A 17,535-nucleotide genomic window follows, 5' to 3' on the forward strand; every position below is an offset into this window, starting at 1 on the left:
AGTGTATGTGCTCATTATATATTATGTGTAGTTTATATATATATATATATATATATATATATATATATATATATATATATATATATATATATATGTATATATATATGTATATATATGTATATATATATATATATATGTATATATATATATATGTATATATATATATATGTATATATATATATATATATATATATATATATGTATATATATATATGTATATATATATATATATATATTGTCATTTTGTTAAGAATAGAGAAAAAAATGGCATTAAAAAAGTAAGATGTGTATGTATTTTAAAATTAAAATAAAATCTTAAAAATACATGGGTTATTATTGCTTTTTTATATTGAAAATGATCAAATAATAAACATAGACATAATACAAATTGTTAATTCTGTAAATTTGTAGGATCGTAAGTTATGAATTATGATATATTATACCTTAAGTTATGAATTGCTTTGTTAATTCGAAAGGTAATAAGTTATGAATTATGATATATTATACCTTAACGATTTATTTGATATACGATGTCAAAAAATATTTAAAGGAGTGAAATTTTGGTAAAATATTTGCAGTCCGTTTGGTAGGTAGTAATAAACGATGGTAATGGAAATGAAAAACTAGTGTAATTTTAGTTAAAAAATCTCTTGGCTACCTTGATGGCCATGCTTGTTCAACTCCAATCATTTCATTTTCTTCATAAAATACATTCCAATGCATTACCATTGGGAGGGGTGCTATTATGCAGTAATGGAAATTTGTAAACAAAAAAATTATTTTGTGATGAAAGTTTCATTACCATGAAAATGATATGGAACTTTTAATGAAATTTTACACTATAAATCATTTCCATTACCACTATTTAATACCACTAACGAAACGGGCTGTTAAAAGAAGTAAAATTTTAGTAATTTTGATGGAGTATCTTATGTAAAAATTTAGGCTCATTCTTGTTCAACTCCAAGGATTTTGATAATATAGATTTCCTTCTATTACAACTTTGAAAGAGTGTTATTATATAATAAATAAAAATTTGAGAAGGAAAACACATTTTCAGCATGAAGTTTTATTCCCATATAAGGATGGCATGCTAGCAACTCATCTCAAAATTAAAAAAGTACTTTTATTTAATAAATTACACATAATTTTTTCTATTAGTACTATAAATAACTGGTAAGCAAACAGACTATAAAAATTTTATATCAGCACTAATTACATAATAAAAATTGACATATAATTGAGAATTTTTATTAGCAAACTATGTGTCTATCAATATAATTAACATTTTAATATTTTTCTTTTTCAATCTATAACCCTAATCACAATAGATATCATTTTGGAGTGAGGCAGTGTCATGTCGACTTACACTTAAAAAATGACCCATTAGGCCCGCCATTACACAACACGAGCACATCGACAATGCCACGGGCCACAACACAAAATAGTTATGAAATGATAGGCCGTGCCAACGGGTCGTATATGCAGACATGTGTGTTGTATTAATCTCATAAAATGATAACCGTGACATTTGTGGCTCACTGAGGCGATTGACAAAATTGTAGCCCGTATTGTGCCAAGCTATGAGCGGGCCGTGCTCGTGTTTGCCATAAACGATTCCTACCCGTGCTGCCTTGCGTGCCGGCCCGACCTCTTAGTCTGTTACCCATTTCTAATAGAAAGTAAAAACAATTGATATTAATAATCTAACCTTTTGCTCGTCTACAGTAAATAATCTCACGTGTAAATTATTTTCTAATAATCCAATATTTTCTTTTAGTACGCTATGAATAATCCAATCTTTATTTTAGTTTGCTGGCAACATACCTTATTATTACTCATTATTAATAATTTAGTATGTTGTGTGCAAATATTTGACAAAAATTAAATTATTAAAAAATAATCAAAAAATAAAATTATTTACAACTGGTAGATTATTAATGTAATTTTTCTTAGAAAGTATATGCAAGAACTTTTTGTTTTTGTTGCTGGAGCAGTGCAGTGGTGCTTCTTGTGGAGTAAGAAAAGAACTTCTCTTACTGCAATCCCTCGCAGCTCTGAACCCTAATCATCTTCCCCAATTCACTTAGATTTCGCCTCGATTCATCAAATTCATCATCATTTCTTCAATATCCAGTTTCAATAACTTCTTCTGCATTCAAATCTCGAAATTTAAATCAATTTCAGTCGCCAATACATCACAATGACGCAAGATGTGGAGATGAAGGATACTCATCCACAATCAAGTTCGATTTCCTCTTCAGATCCCCCTACTTTGAAGCGTATGCCTTAATCTATTAACTCCATCGTTTTATCTTTCATCGATTCCCCCCCCCCCCCCCCCCCCTTTTTAGGTATTTGAGTTTTATTTGATTTTATCGCAGATTTGAAGGAGATTGGGTCTTTGCTGGAGACGGGATCGTACACTAAGGAAACACGTCGTATTTCTCGAGCAATTCGTCTCACCTTTGCTATTCGTCGTAAGCTTACTGCTCGTGTGCTCAATTGCTTCGTTGATTATGCTCTTTCTCCCGGTTCTGAAGCTCATGGAAAAATCACTGCTTTTCTTCCTAAGGTACACTCTTAGTTACTATTTGGGTTTTATTTCACGATTTTGCTCTTCAAGTCCTGATTATGGTTTTCGTTTTTTGTTGATTGTTCTTCTTTCCTTTTGCATTTGTTCTGTTAAATTTTTTTGTAATTGATGTGGAATTATTTACTTGAGATTTTGTACTAAGTTTGTTTTAGTGTTTATCTGGTGAAGTTGTGTTTTAGAAAGTTTGGTGAAGCTTAACGCCATTTATTCTAATGGAACTTCTGCATTTACATGTTTGAAGGAAACTGAGGGGAAGGAAGGGGAGGTAAACGTAGGATACCAATAGGGGAAGGAAGGGAAGTGGATGGAAGGGAATTGGAAAGAGAAATTCTTCACAACTTAAACAAAACAATTCCTTCCAGAGTCTGGAAAAATTTGGAAGGAAAATTCACCAATCTCTCGTCCCTTCGCCTTCCATTCTATCCAAAAATGTTGTCCAAATAGTGTTAGTGTGTAAAATAGTGTTTTGGAAAGTTTGTGAAGCTTCGCTCGTTCATCATGTCCAAACCCTTTTTTTATAGGATATTTATCATTTTAACTTGGAGAATTAGTTCTAGTAGATACAAATGTTACTTTCTATTTGGATGATTGAAATTCTAAAATAAGGAGTAAGTGGTTGGATTGCAGAAGGTAAGTTCTAGTAGTTTAATTAATGGATGATTGCAGAAGGTAATGTTGTTGTAGTTGTAGGCTTGTCACTACTTTTAACAAAGAAGCAGAACAGTCTATACGAAGAGTTAACTTAGGTGTTTGAAAGGCATAAAGTGTTGCAGCCTTACAAGAGTTTTGAGTTGTGTACTTTCAAATGTGACAGGGGCAACCTAGTAAAATTGGGGTAATAGCATGTTATTGTTGGTTGGTATGTTTGTTTGATATTTTGATTACTTGTTGTGTTGTACTTTGGCTTCTATTAAAAAATTTTTGTGAATAAGTTATGTTATCCCTTTCTATTTATGTATATATTTTTTGGATTCTTGCATAATGCTGTCAGTATTGCTCCTCTTTTGCTTACATGAAGAGCTCAACTTACTTTGATAACATTGGTTGTAGGGAGGTGAACATGAGATGGAAGTTGACACTGCAACCTCTGCTGTCCAACCTTCTGGGAAGAGTACTTTGCCAGAGCTGGAAATCTACTGTTACTTGATTGTACTATTGTTTCTGATTGATCAGAAACTGTACAACAAGGTTTGTTTTGTTTAGATGTCTAATGTGTATGTTCCTTTTCTTTGTGGTGGTTTCCTGCTAATTTCTAATTTTGAAAATCTTCAGGCCAAATCCTGTGCTTCTGCAAGCATTGCTTGTCTGAAGTCTTTGAAAAGAAGGGTTGCTGATGTTCTGGCATCTAAACTATATTCTTTCTATTCACTGAGTTATGAACTTACTGGTGATCTTGCTGAAATCCGTGGGTAGGTTTTTGCTATTCATAGCTAATCATTTTCATTAAGTTGTGATTCATAAGCAATCAGCTATCTAGAACAAATTAGTTTATGGGACTTTTCATTATCGTTCTTTATCTGATTCATTTTTCTTCCAGTGAACTATTTGCTCTACATCGTTTGGCAACCTTACACCATGATGAACTTGGCCAGGTTTGTATGCTATCTTTGAGAAGTACTAGATTAGCTTTTCAAGTGTTTATGAGGAGATGTCTTTGCTTTTAGTTTGTTCTACTGTAATTGACAAAGTAAGAATTGTAAAATATCATTTGTATGTACTACAGGAAACACTTCTCAACCTGTTGCTCCGCAATTACTTGCATTACAACTTATATGACTTAGCTGAAAAGCTTAGGTCTAAGGCACCGAGTTTTGGGGCACACTCGAATCAACAGGTAATCTGACTTTACATTGCCAATTTTTCTAGTGACATCTTCCTATGCTCTATACTCTAATATGGTAAAGGTGTATTTGCACTTTGAATGTTTATGTTTCCAAATGCTTTGAGAATTTATGTCTGGCTCTTTATTTTTTTTAGATCTAGAAACTTAATAGCATACACGAATTGTTGTGAGAGACGGTCTCTCTAAGAGACACATTGGATATATGGGCTAAATAGCCCAATTAATACAAATTAAAAAGAAAATAAGAATGTGGGCTTTTTGTTTTGAGGTCGTCTCTTTGAAAGACGGTCTCTCACAAGAGTAGCTGAATAGCATATAATATCACGGGATTATTGTTTGGGCTGGGTGGTTATAGTAAGAAGTTTCTTTGGAAAACAAAAAGGTTGTTACATACATGTAACTTCCTTGCATTTTATAGCTATGCTGCTTTATCAATTATCCTTATGTTTGGAAGTGTTTGATTGTAGAGAGTTATTTTTAAATGTTGATGGAAGCAATAGACTCAATACCCCCATATTAAGCATTTATATACGAGCAAAATGCATGTTTTCCAGAAAGGAAGGTTAGTGGGGTTTGCAGGTGTGGTGGTAGCGGATCTTAATGGATGGTAGGGTGGGGTCTTTTGTGGCTGATGGCTGTTGGGTGGTATTGGCTAATTTTTGTATTTCAAGCCTTAGCACTGTCAAATTCTCTTCTTTGTCCCTTCTTTTTTATTGTAGTGGTTGGGGTAATCATGTTCCTGGGATACACATATTTGCCGACATACCCATGTCTATAGGACATGGCACTTAGGCTTGTATATGGGGCATTTTTCTCTTTCTACTTCTGATCTGAACTGAGTTTTAAATAAATGAAAATTGTGTCTGAGCTAGTCAATAGACAATAGGACTAGTGAAAGCATTATTTTGGTACTTGGTTAGAACTCATATCTGTTTTATAAGAAACTTCTGAAGTCCATATCCATAGATTTAGTACAGCAACATTCTGAAGAACTTTTGATGTAATTTCAAATGTAATTAGGCAGGCCATGTGTTCTGCAAGGCACTTAAATTAACAAGATATTTGTCTGTTTGTGTGGGAGTCTGGATGGCTGTTAGTAGAATATCTGTTGAGAGGTGCAATTCTTTATTGGTGATGGTGGGTCAGATTGGAGGCGCCGTGGTTTAGGTAGCTTTGTACATGGGTAGTTGTATACTTGTAAAGCTGGTTATCCTTGGAGAAGATGGGCGTAGCTATGGCTTGGTTTGAGATTGAGGCTGTGGACTTGGGAGGGGTGATCTTCGATTTAGTTTTGTGATTTTTTATTTAAATTATATATGTAAATCAAAGCATTTCAGAATAAATTGAGGGGTACTTTATCAAATTTCATTTTCTTATCGTGGGAAAAAGGTATTCTTATGATGTATTTTGAGACATTGATGGTTTATTTCAATTTTTCAGTTAGAAGTGTTCCTGATATCAGTGCTCTTACAGTCTTACATAATGTTGGTTTGTGCTTATTAATTTGTGTGCCTTTTTTTGTGGGCTTGATCTTGAATTTATTTATTTATAAAGCAAATAAGATGTGATCATGATTGTTGAAGTAGATTGGTCATATATGCATGCAGAGTTTTACAGGGTGTTGTGCCTCATTATGTTTTGTTGGCATTTATAATGATTCAGGATAGTAATAAATTATGAGTTAGAGTAAAGCATTCATTCCATGTATATTATAGGTCAAGTTCTGGTGAAATTCATTCAATGCTGTCTTGTTTCCTTCTGACCAAGTTGTATTGTTATGTTATGGTTGTTGGTATTAATCCCATATTATCGGTATTAAGGCTTTGACATTGCTGTATTATTGATAGTTGTTTATGTCCTGACATAATTTTTTGTTGTAGCATTGTCGACACCTCTTCTATGTTGGAAAGATTCAGACGATTCAGCTGGAGTATACTGATGCAAAAGAAAGCCTTCTTCAGGCTGCTAGGAAAGCACCTGTTGCAGCCCGTGGCTTCAGGATTCAGTGCAACAAATGGGCTGTGATAGTAAGGTTACTGTTGGGGGAAATACCTGAACGAACGATTTTTATGCAGAAAGGCATGGAAATGGCCTTGCGTCCATACTTTGAGCTTACAAATGTGAGTGTTCAATTAATGCGATTTCTTATAAAATGCCTATTCGCATTGTTTTAATTCTGTGTAGAATATCTAAGGGATATTTCCGTCCTTTTTTGTCTAATTCTCATAGTAGAGTGTTGATGTTTGAGTTTTCTAGGCTGTTCGAATTGGTGACTTGGAGCTGTTTAGAAAGGTTACTGAAAAATTCTCTTCTACCTTCGATAAAGACCGCACTCACAATTTGATTGTTCGCCTGCGGCATAATGTTATCAGGACTGGATTGAGAAACATCAGTATTTCCTATTCCCGCATCTCACTTGCTGATGTTGCGACGAAGTTGAGGTTAGATTCTCCAAATCCAGTTGCAGATGCTGAGAGCATCGTGGCCAAAGCCATTCGTGATGGTGCAATAGATGCAACATTGGATCACAAGAATGGTTGGATGCTATCGAAAGAAACTGGTGACATTTACTCGACTACCGAGCCACAATCTGCTTTTGACTCCAGAATTGCATTCTGTTTGAACATGCACAATGAAGCAGTAAGGGCTCTACGTTATCCTCCTAACTCGCACAAGGAGAAGGAGAGTGCCGAGAAGAGGAGGGAACGTCAGCAACAAGAGCAGGAATTAGCCAAACACATTGCTGAAGAGGAGGATGACGATTTTTGATTTGTTTCCGTAGATCAAGTTAAAAACATACTTTGTAGGTGCTTCAATCAGCCCGTCTTGTTTACATTCAAGTACATTTTAGTCTGTGACAACTTTCCTTGGTTTTTCATTGCCAGTGAATTACATGTAGAAGTGCCGACTGATGCATCTTTCATACTCTTGGCTACAATACTTTGTTGATGGTAGTTGAAAGGTTTCACAGATTTGCTTTGTGGTTTGAAATTAAGGCTTGAAATTTAGAATGAAAATTATTCATGTTATAAAACTTTTATTTCCTCGTATCTGTTTGTGGTCAACTGATAAAATATATATTGTATTGTGCAGTTTCGATCTCGATAGCAAGCTACTTTTCCATTCCATTGAACTTTATTGGATTTCTTGACAACTTATTAACTGATTTGATTTTTGACTGTTGGTTGATTAGAAAGCAAAAATAAATTCATAAACAATTTTAAGCTAGATAAAAAAATAATTTTTTTTGAAGTAAACTAGAAAGCTAATGTTCAAGTCAAAATGAAAATTTTCAAATTGCCTTTTAACTTGTACTATCTTCTTCAATAAACAAGACAACAACAAATTTTATCTAACATGTCCACTAACAATTAGTTTGTACAACTAGTTTAATAACAGATGTCATCGATTTGTCAAATAAGTCAACTTTATTAGCTAATAAGGCAATAACTAACAATTAATTTTCAAATGCTATAAAGACCTGTACATATTTATTAAAATTACAATAAGTTGGTGTGTTAAACATATAACGAAAGGTCATCCCAAACTAGAGAGTACTACACTTTTGTGTTCTATTAATGCGTCATAAAATGGTGTTGAAGGCCGCATTTTAAGTTGTAAAATCGTGCTCATAAATATTATTTTGTCTCTTTGAAATTGCTACTAATATATTACTAACAATAGCAATATCACACGAATCGTATATAATCAGTTGGAGCATCAAACTTTAGTGATTTAGTCTACGTTAGCAAGCACCGTTTTGTACGTCGTACTTTAAATTTTAAATCATACATACATTATACATACGACCTATGCACCGTACCAATATAAAAGAGAACAAAATAAAATTGTTTTATTCGGTGCCAACTGCCATTACATCCTAATTTTCTGCTCAACTTATAATATTAATAATAACAAAACATATTGTAATAAGTATGTACTCTTATTATGGACTTGATGAAATCCAACTGACGTAGCCAATTTTACCTTTTAAGGGCTTAAAAGAGTATATGGACTTTCTTTACCGTACTTTGTCAATTATTAATGATAAATTAAGGTTTAAAATTGTCTCAAAAATGTAATACGTTTTGAATTCCTGATTAACAATATCATAGAAAGACACATCACTAGTTGAGCTATGTTTGACTAATGAATAATAAGGTGTTTGTTAATATATGCGACCATTGTTTTTTAGGTTAAATTTTAAACTTGTTCGTGCATATGAGTCTTTTAAGTATAATTTTAAGGAGGGCAATATATTTAGAAAATCACTAAAAGTGAATTACTTTTACACAAATAAAAGTCAATAATTAATTTAAATTTTTATAGTATCAATTGAGAATCTAGGTTTAGGCCAGCTTCGATTATTTGTCAGTCATTTAATAATTAAATTGTGTAACATATGATAGGAGTATAACACATAATAACGACAATCAATTTAATTTTATACATGATAACTGATTAAAATTGAATTAATGAATTATTCGATTTGAACTTAAAGAAAATGAGTTAAAATGAAATTATATCAGCGTTTAATTTGAATATTATCGTTTTAATTAAGACTTTAACGGTTTAACTAACTCATGCTTACAAGGACATAAGTACATAATAATTAATCCCTTTGACATTTTTGTTGGTGTGGTTGGTTGACATGCACTTGTTATATGCTTAATTTATGATATTGCCTTAATAAAAAAAATTCTTATTAAGTAGGAAAGTAATCTTATACTCTCAACTTCATTCCCTCATTATACTCTATATTTTGTGCTGAAATTCAACGTCCGTAGCACATGTTTAGTCAAAGCAAATCCAAGTACAAAACTAGTAGTCTAGTTTTTTATTTATTTATTTTTTATTTTTTATACATATAAGCTGATAAAATGAAAGAATTATTAAGAATTAAATTGTTTAAATCTTTTAAAAAAGCAATACTTACTCCGATTATTACCAAACTCCATTCTCCAAAACTAGTAGTCGAATTGATGCTTTATCATTGGCTTTTTAACTAACAAGTAACCACCAAGTTAGGTCATTTTTATTAATTGCAACGATTTTGTATGATTTAAGTATGTTTAATGAATTAATGACAACTCTCTTGATTAAATACTAGTAGTTTATTATCCATTATTATCCAACTTGTATAAGGCAAAGCCATCTTAATTATTATGGCTTGAATAACTTATTATGAATGAGAATTATCGGTTAGCTTGGTGATTGAGAAATTTTCATTTTCAGAAGAACACTTTCGTTTTCTCACTTACATTGAGAATTATCCCTACCCAAATAAAGCTACCTTGTAAAAAAGACCTCCCTTTGTCATAGATTTTAGTTTATTCGTTGCATTTCTAGCCACCTATTAGAGCTAACCAGATTTATAACATCACATATCGTTGTATGAGACAGTATCATCGAGAAACACACATACTTACAAATGATTAAAATAGCCTATGTAATACATATTTTGAGAATTTAAGTTTTGATTTGAGTTCGTCTCATGGTCTCACCAACAGGTTCTTAATGGCATAGGTAAAATTGGTAACACAAGCATGATATCACCCATATAGTCAAGATTTTCTGCATTTTTTCATAGAGTAAACCAAGCTAGAGGTAAGATTGATAACACAATTGTGATATCACCTAACAATTACTAATTGAGAATGAAATTTGTGGAGAATCTATACCAAAAATTTGTTATAACAATATTCAACTACAATATTTTCTAATAGAAGAAATTAGAGAGAAAAAGCTTAACGGTGATCCAATCAAAAACTAAATACGAATAAAACATTTGTAAAATAGCAGATCTAGTAATTGTCTAAAATAGCTTAAGCTTTTGGTTGAGTTGGTTTCTTGACATGGTATTAGAAGCCAGCATGACAAGAGGTCACTGGATCGAATCTCAACCACCCCTCATTTAAAGTGGAATATTAAGCGCTAGGTATGAGGAGAGCCTGCGATGCATCCACACTTCTAGCCCAAAGGACTCTCGTGTGAGGTGGGACCTCAACCATTAGCTTAAGCTTTTGGTTGAGATGGTTCTTTGACAAATATATTGGTCGAGTGGATTTAACAAACATGTAAAAATAAGTGTTCAATCCACTCTATGATAATATCCTGAAATCGTATCTAAATAATACACCTAAAATTGAGATGTCGGTGTATGTATATAATACAATCCAGTCCAAATGAATCGGATTTGAAGAGTACGGTGCATACATAAATGTTTAGGAACATACATCAACTCCCAATAAATGAACATAATAAAAATACAACTAATAACAATCACAATTTGTCTATAAGATTTCATGTGCATTAACACATGAGTATGATGAAAGGATTGAATCACAACATCTCCTAATATGGACACAACAATACCATGTGATCTTCCACTTGCCTCATTATGTAGCTAGACTCATATAAACGTTATCATATTCATACATACAAGTTTTTTTATCACACATATTTACGGTTCTCATCTTTTGTTTTGCTGCTTGTGTTGTCTTTTGTATTTTTGTTTATAGGAATTTTTTGAGCCTAAAATCTCACTATTTATAAGATCACAATCTTTTAATCTCCTTTAATAAGGGTATGATCTGACGTTTTTTAATTCTCTTTAGATAATATTATAAGGATATGCTATATTTTTTTCTTCACTTGGTATGGCATTGAGACTTCAAGTCAAAACATACTAAAAATAGCTAGGATTAAATAAATATGGTTTGAACTTGATAGAAAAAAGTAAAAATAAAAAATGATGTGATAAACTACCCTTTAATATTCTAAACTCAGTTAAAGCTGAAATTAAAAATGTAAATAAACTTGCTTACTAAAGGTAGTCAATAGGACATATTTAATACTTTGGGATAGAGGCCTATTGGGTTGATTTTGATATAAATGTATCATGTATTATGACTCTTATTGTGGAATTAATTTTCATTTTTAAATACTTATGATTCTTCCAATCAAAATTGCTAATTAATTACTTAAATAATTATGAAAAAATGATAGTATATTATTTTTTGTCCTATCACCTCAAAATAAACCCGATTATTAATTAACTAAAACAATTCATACATTACTTTTTCTTAATAATGTATGCACTTCTAATATTTAAGTAAAAAGATAGTTCAAAATCTGGGTTATTAATAGAATGTTACTAAATTAGTAAAATTATTTATTGAATTACATTGAGTTAATCAATAATTAACTTTATTTTAAAACGATAAAAAAAGTTTGATGATTAATATCAAATTTTCATTAAATAAAGCGAAATTATGTTAAACATAAAAAATTTCTAAATTAAGAAAAAAAAAACCTCTAATTACCTTTCTTAATAAAGTTAAAAAAAACATAAGCATATGCTAACAAACGAAACAATCCCATCCCATACTTTAAACAAATCTTAAAGCAGCAATTTGTTGGGTTTATTTGTGGCTTTTCTGCTGTTAAATCCATGTGGGGTTGTGATGATAGATGAGCTATATGTTAAAACTCAGAACGTGGAAATTATTGATGTGGATCAGACTTTCCAGAGATAATTCCAATTTTTTAAATACAAACTTGCAAATTTTCTATTTAAAAACTAAAATATTTAATAATCTAGCCTATTCAGAATATTATTATAAGCGTTAGAGTATATAACATATTTTGGGATGTCAATTAAAAGCATAAGCTGATGGTTGAGGCTCCAAAATATGTTATAGTATAATTTAACACCATTTGTCACTCTGGCTTTGATACTATGTTTAATTTGATTGTTAAGGGTTCGAGAAAACGTTATATACTCTAACAATAAAATGGACTGAGTGTAGAATGCTTATTGTATTAAAATGAATTGACTGTAATATTTTTTGTGTAATTATATGTTTTTCTTAATAAAAAAATAGACTAAAAATCACTACAAACAACAGAAAAGGAAATTGATTTTTTCGATTAAGTGGTGAGAATGAGACGAATCCTAGTGTTACGTTAGTTAATTAATAAAATGATTCTATGACATAAATAGACTCGAGCCTAGATTCTCTATATGATATAAATTAAATATATAATATATTTTATTGATTCCATGTGAGGTGGTTGCAAAAGGCTAAACTTGACATATAAAAAGAAAGGTTTACATCAAGAAAAACACAAAATATCATCCTAAAATCCAAACCTCTTCAATTTTTATCCTTAGCTTGTTCTTTATCTTCATCTTACAAGGCTAACAAAACAAAAAAAATATGTACAAATTGGTATTAATTCTTGTAGGAATATATTTCCTTAACATGAATGTTCATGCCTTTGTGGGTTCTGGTTGGCAAAACGCTCATGCCACCTTCTATGGTGGAAGTGATGCTTCTGGAACGATGGGTACGGTTGTCTTTCCCTTTTGAACTATTTTTTCGATATTTTAAAGTACTTTTTTTTGTATTTTGAATAATTATTAACTAAGTGAAAACCAATCGAAACATCAAAGGTCTTAAATCTTAATATACACTCGTATGCTAATATGCACATACGCAGGGGCAGATAAATAAACTGTCCAAATGCGTATTAATCTGTTCTATATTTTTAATGCGGTGCTCGTATAAGTTTTTATATAATAATAAATAATGATATACTTTTAACATTATTCACTTAGTATTTTATCTTAATTTTTAAATTGAAACATAGTCAAGTGAGATTTTATTTGCTTTATCTCAATGTAAAGATTATTAATATTTATTTTTATAATATTTCGTTGTTTATAGTAAGAAATAGTAAGTATTGAATAAGTGAATTGGATAGTGTAAAAAATAAATAGGGTATCTACAGTAAAATGGATGTAGTAATATACAACTACTTATTAAGTAAATTTTAGTGTTTAATGTATAGTAGAAATAAAATTTACTCTATTGATTGTTGTTTGAATTTTCATGTTGTAATCAATTTTTTCAAACTACTAATTTAACGCAAAATTCTATCATATCCTTACTCAATCTCTTAACTTTTTAAGTCTGGACGAAAATTAAATTTTCCATTTAAAAACAAAACGTAAGCTTTTTAACTCGATATACCTTTTAGTATATGTTGCGTTTTTGACTTCAAACACTCAAAATAGTAGCATATATTATCATTTATTAGCTACTTTAATTTCAAATCGAAGCATAAAATAAGCTATATGCTGCGGTTCTTTGAACTCACCTATCACTATTAGGCTATAACTTTGAACCATAACTTTTTAAACCGGAGCATATAACTTTTTTTTTTTTGTAAATTAGCCAATCACTATTAGGCTTGTTATTTTTAAACCATAAGAGAAGTCTTGTAGTAAATGACTTTTTTTTCCAACCAGTTTAACAGTTTTATTTTACTAGTGTAACGTCACTTGCCAATAATTTTTGTCAGTGTATTAGTCATCATTCGACACTAATTTTATTGCTAGTGTATTAATTATTTGACTTATTAAATTTTTTATAGGTGGAGCTTGTGGGTATGGTGATTTGTACACAGCTGGGTATGGAACAAGGACAGCAGCTTTGAGTACAGCACTGTTCAACAATGGTGCATCATGTGGGCAGTGTTATAAGATCATATGTGACTATAAATCAGATCCAAGATGGTGTATTAAGGGTACTTCTATTACAATTACTGCTACCAATTTCTGCCCACCCAATTATGCCTTGCCTAACAATGCTGGAGGTTGGTGTAATCCTCCTCTTCAACACTTTGATATGGCTCAACCTGCTTGGGAAAAAATTGGTATTTACAGAGGTGGAATCATTCCTGTTTTGTTCCAAAGGTTAGTTGATATAGCAAACATCGTCTATACAAATAGGATCTCAACTCTCAACCATCAGCTTAAGCTTTAGGTTGAGATGGTTACTTAATATGGTATCAGAGCTTGCGTGACAAGAGGTCACGGTTTCGAATTCCAACCACCCCTCATTCAAAGTTCATTATTTAGCGCCAAGTATAAAGACGACCTGTGTTGCATCCATACTTCTAACCCAATGAGCTCTCGTGTGAGGATGCATGTTAGAGTATATAACATTATACTTAATAATAAAGTTGGATCCTTGAAGATTAAACAACATTATATTTAAGCTCTCATGTGAGGGGCCGTCTTAATAATGGGCTCTCAACCATCAACTTAAGTTCTTAGTTGAGTTGGTTCCTTGAAGTTATACACAACTTTATACTTAATAATAGAGTGATTTTCGATTCTTGATAGCAAACATCATCTATACAGATAGTATACACTCAATTTAAGCAACTATAGCATGAACATTGTGAATTTAGTCAAATTTTACAAAGTACTTTTGATCGAAACAGAAAAATAAATCGGATTTCATTCATAACCTTTTCCTCAATGAGAAAGCGGATCAGATTCTACTAGATTACATGGCTTTTATCTACAACTTCTGTTATAATATATAACATATATTGGGCTTCAGCCATCATTTAATTAAGCTTTTGGCCGAGATTGTTGTTGTTAAGGAACCAATTCAACTAAAAGTTTAAGAACCAATTCAACTAAAAGCTTAAAAACCAATTCAACTAAAAGCTTAAGTATATGGTTGTAGTCCCAAGATATGTCATATACTTTAACACGCCCCCTCACACGAAAGCCTTTTGAGCTAGAAGTATGGATGCAACATAGACCCTTTTCATACTTTACGTTAAATAATCCCCTTTAAATGAGGGGAGGAGAGGTTGAGATTCAAAACTGTGACCTCTTGTCGTGCTGGCTCTGATACCATGTTAAGGAATCAAATCAACCAAAAGCTTAAGCTGATGGTTGTAACCCCAAAATTGTTATGTCATATACTCTAACAATTACTTGATATATACTAAGAAGTTCCTAATGAGATGGATTATGATCATGTAACAGGGTTCCTTGCAAGAAACATGGAGGAGTAAGATTTAGCATAAATGGAAGAGATTACTTTGAGTTAGTATTAATCAGCAATGTAGCAGCAGCAGGATCAATACAATCAGTACAAATCAAGGGTTCAAAAAACAACAATTGGATGCCCATGTCTAGAAATTGGGGAGCTAATTGGCAATCATTAGCTTACCTTAATGGACAATCTTTATCCTTCCAAGTTACTTTGACTGACGGTCAAACTCAAACTTTCAACGACATAATCCCTTCCAATTGGCAATTTGGACAAACATTTTCAAGCAAACAACAATTCATCTAAACGGAATCTAGGCTCAAACCTGCCTTGGTTATATATGATTCAGATTATTTGATTAAAAGCACTTTTTAGGCAGAAAAATAATAGTCGAGTTGATTCAGCATATTTTATACAAGTATTCTGAATTTGCCCTTTACAGTTTTTGGGTTTCTAAGCCATGAAAAATTCTTGATAGGCAGAGGCGTGCTCATTGCTTTTTTCTTCTTTGAAGCTGCCCGCCAAATCTATCATTTTGTAATATATTCATGGGCTTAAAATTCCTATTGAATGGTTTGAATAAAGTTGGGAGTTTTTGAGTATAGTCCATTATATTTAGTTTTATACATATATAAGTTGAACTTAAGTTTTTTTTGTTCGTGTAATATTCTAAGAAATTGTTGCTTTATCATATATATATATATATATATATATATATATATATATATATATATATATATATATATATATATATAATATATATAATACATAGTTTTTTGTAATTTTCTCTTGCTATGTTCTTGTGTGGTCTGTGATGGTGAATTCTTGTGCTTTCGATGTTAGGATTTTGGTTTATAATACAATATTATACGAAAATTTGAAAGAGATTTACTATATATTTCTGATTATGAATCTAGTCTTGTTTATTCCCTCGTTTTAATTTGTGTTACTATGTGGGAGATTCGTGTAGCTCCACCATTGAAGAGAACTATTTAACTTAACATAAATTGTCATTTATGTACTTTTGTATATTTTCATGAACCAGGGTCACTTCAAATTTTAATTTCGTGAAATAAAATTATAACTTTCTAAAAAGTAAGAACTCGATTTAGCTAGATGGAGTGACGGAAAATATACTCATCCTACTCGAAGATCATTTATGTTATGAGTTTCCAACAGATTGTTGAAATAACAGTCACTTTTAGTTATCGCAACTTACATGTATGTTAAAAATTTGGTCCTCAGGGCTAAATTTGGTATGTTATTGTCGATTTATTTTAGTTTTTACCATATAGTTTTCAGAAAGAGTAAAACTCATCAAGTGTTGTGTTGTATGCAACTCAACGCTCATTATCCGTAGGTTTGTAGGCCCGAGCCCACGGATGCCTTGTGGGTGTGTCTACTCAAGTGGACCCATGGGGCGATCATGTGACGAATTGTCAAGGCCTAACTTGATATCAGAGCCGATGGTGGTTCTTGGATATGATGTGACTCACTTGCGAGGGTGAGTGTTGTAGGAAATGCTTCATATGTGAGAAAGATCCCACATGGCTAAAATATTAGATTGTGGATTTGCATATCATATGCTTGGTGAGTAATCCTCCTGATACCATATACTTTTATGAAAGAGTGAAACTCATCATATGTTGTATGCAAGTTAATGCTTATTACCTGTAAATTTGTGAGCCCAAGCCTATGTGATGAATTGTGACGGTCTAACAAGAACAAGTTACCACGTATTATGAGTACGGTCTACCAACATCATATATTTGAGATTATTTTGATTAGATATTCATAACTGAAATTATCTTTTTAAATTTTTTCAAAAACAAAGTATTCCATAGGATAGTTGTTGCAATGGTAGAAAATGGTAACATTGATAATGTACAAACTTCTGCAATTAGAAATCCCTTTATTCATGTGCTAAATCTATTGAGAAAAATGCTCTATTGTGATAGTGTACGTTACATTTCGTCATTCAAAATCAAAGATAAAAAAAATACTGATCTTGTATATGTATATATACTAATATACTATTGTTACTATAATATATATCTCATCAATTTATCAATAATCCAATCTATAACTTAAGTGGAAAATAAACAATTTTTTTGTTGTTTATCAATAGAAATTTGAAAGAATTACAAATGAAAACAAAGATAGGATTTTTACCCCATTTATATAGTTGATTTTAGCATTGTCGAGTCAAATACTTGAACATGTACTTGAGTCTA

At 31.4% G+C, this 17,535-nt stretch overlaps 2 protein-coding genes across 2 annotated transcripts; both read left to right on the forward strand.

The window, feature by feature from the left end:
* Positions 1-1,971: 1,971 nt before the first annotated feature.
* On the forward strand, positions 1,972-7,489 carry LOC130810979 (probable 26S proteasome non-ATPase regulatory subunit 3). Its single transcript, XM_057677098.1, has 8 exons — positions 1,972-2,282; positions 2,385-2,575; positions 3,647-3,784; positions 3,869-4,005; positions 4,134-4,188; positions 4,320-4,430; positions 6,320-6,559; positions 6,696-7,489. Exons 1-8 carry the CDS (start codon positions 2,204-2,206, stop codon positions 7,206-7,208), a joined length of 1,464 nt encoding a protein of 487 aa, XP_057533081.1. The 5' UTR covers positions 1,972-2,203; the 3' UTR covers positions 7,209-7,489.
* Positions 7,490-12,555: 5,066 nt separating this feature from the next.
* Positions 12,556-15,901, forward strand: LOC130811129 (expansin-A11-like). The gene is made up of 3 exons (XM_057677310.1): positions 12,556-12,791; positions 13,881-14,202; positions 15,295-15,901. Exons 1-3 carry the CDS (start codon positions 12,662-12,664, stop codon positions 15,605-15,607), a joined length of 765 nt encoding a protein of 254 aa, XP_057533293.1. The 5' UTR covers positions 12,556-12,661; the 3' UTR covers positions 15,608-15,901.
* The last annotated feature ends 1,634 nt before the right edge of the window (positions 15,902-17,535 follow it).

This window comes from Amaranthus tricolor, chromosome 4, assembly GCF_026212465.1.
Source record: "Amaranthus tricolor cultivar Red isolate AtriRed21 chromosome 4, ASM2621246v1, whole genome shotgun sequence".
Classification (NCBI taxonomy): Eukaryota; Viridiplantae; Streptophyta; class Magnoliopsida; order Caryophyllales; family Amaranthaceae; genus Amaranthus; species Amaranthus tricolor.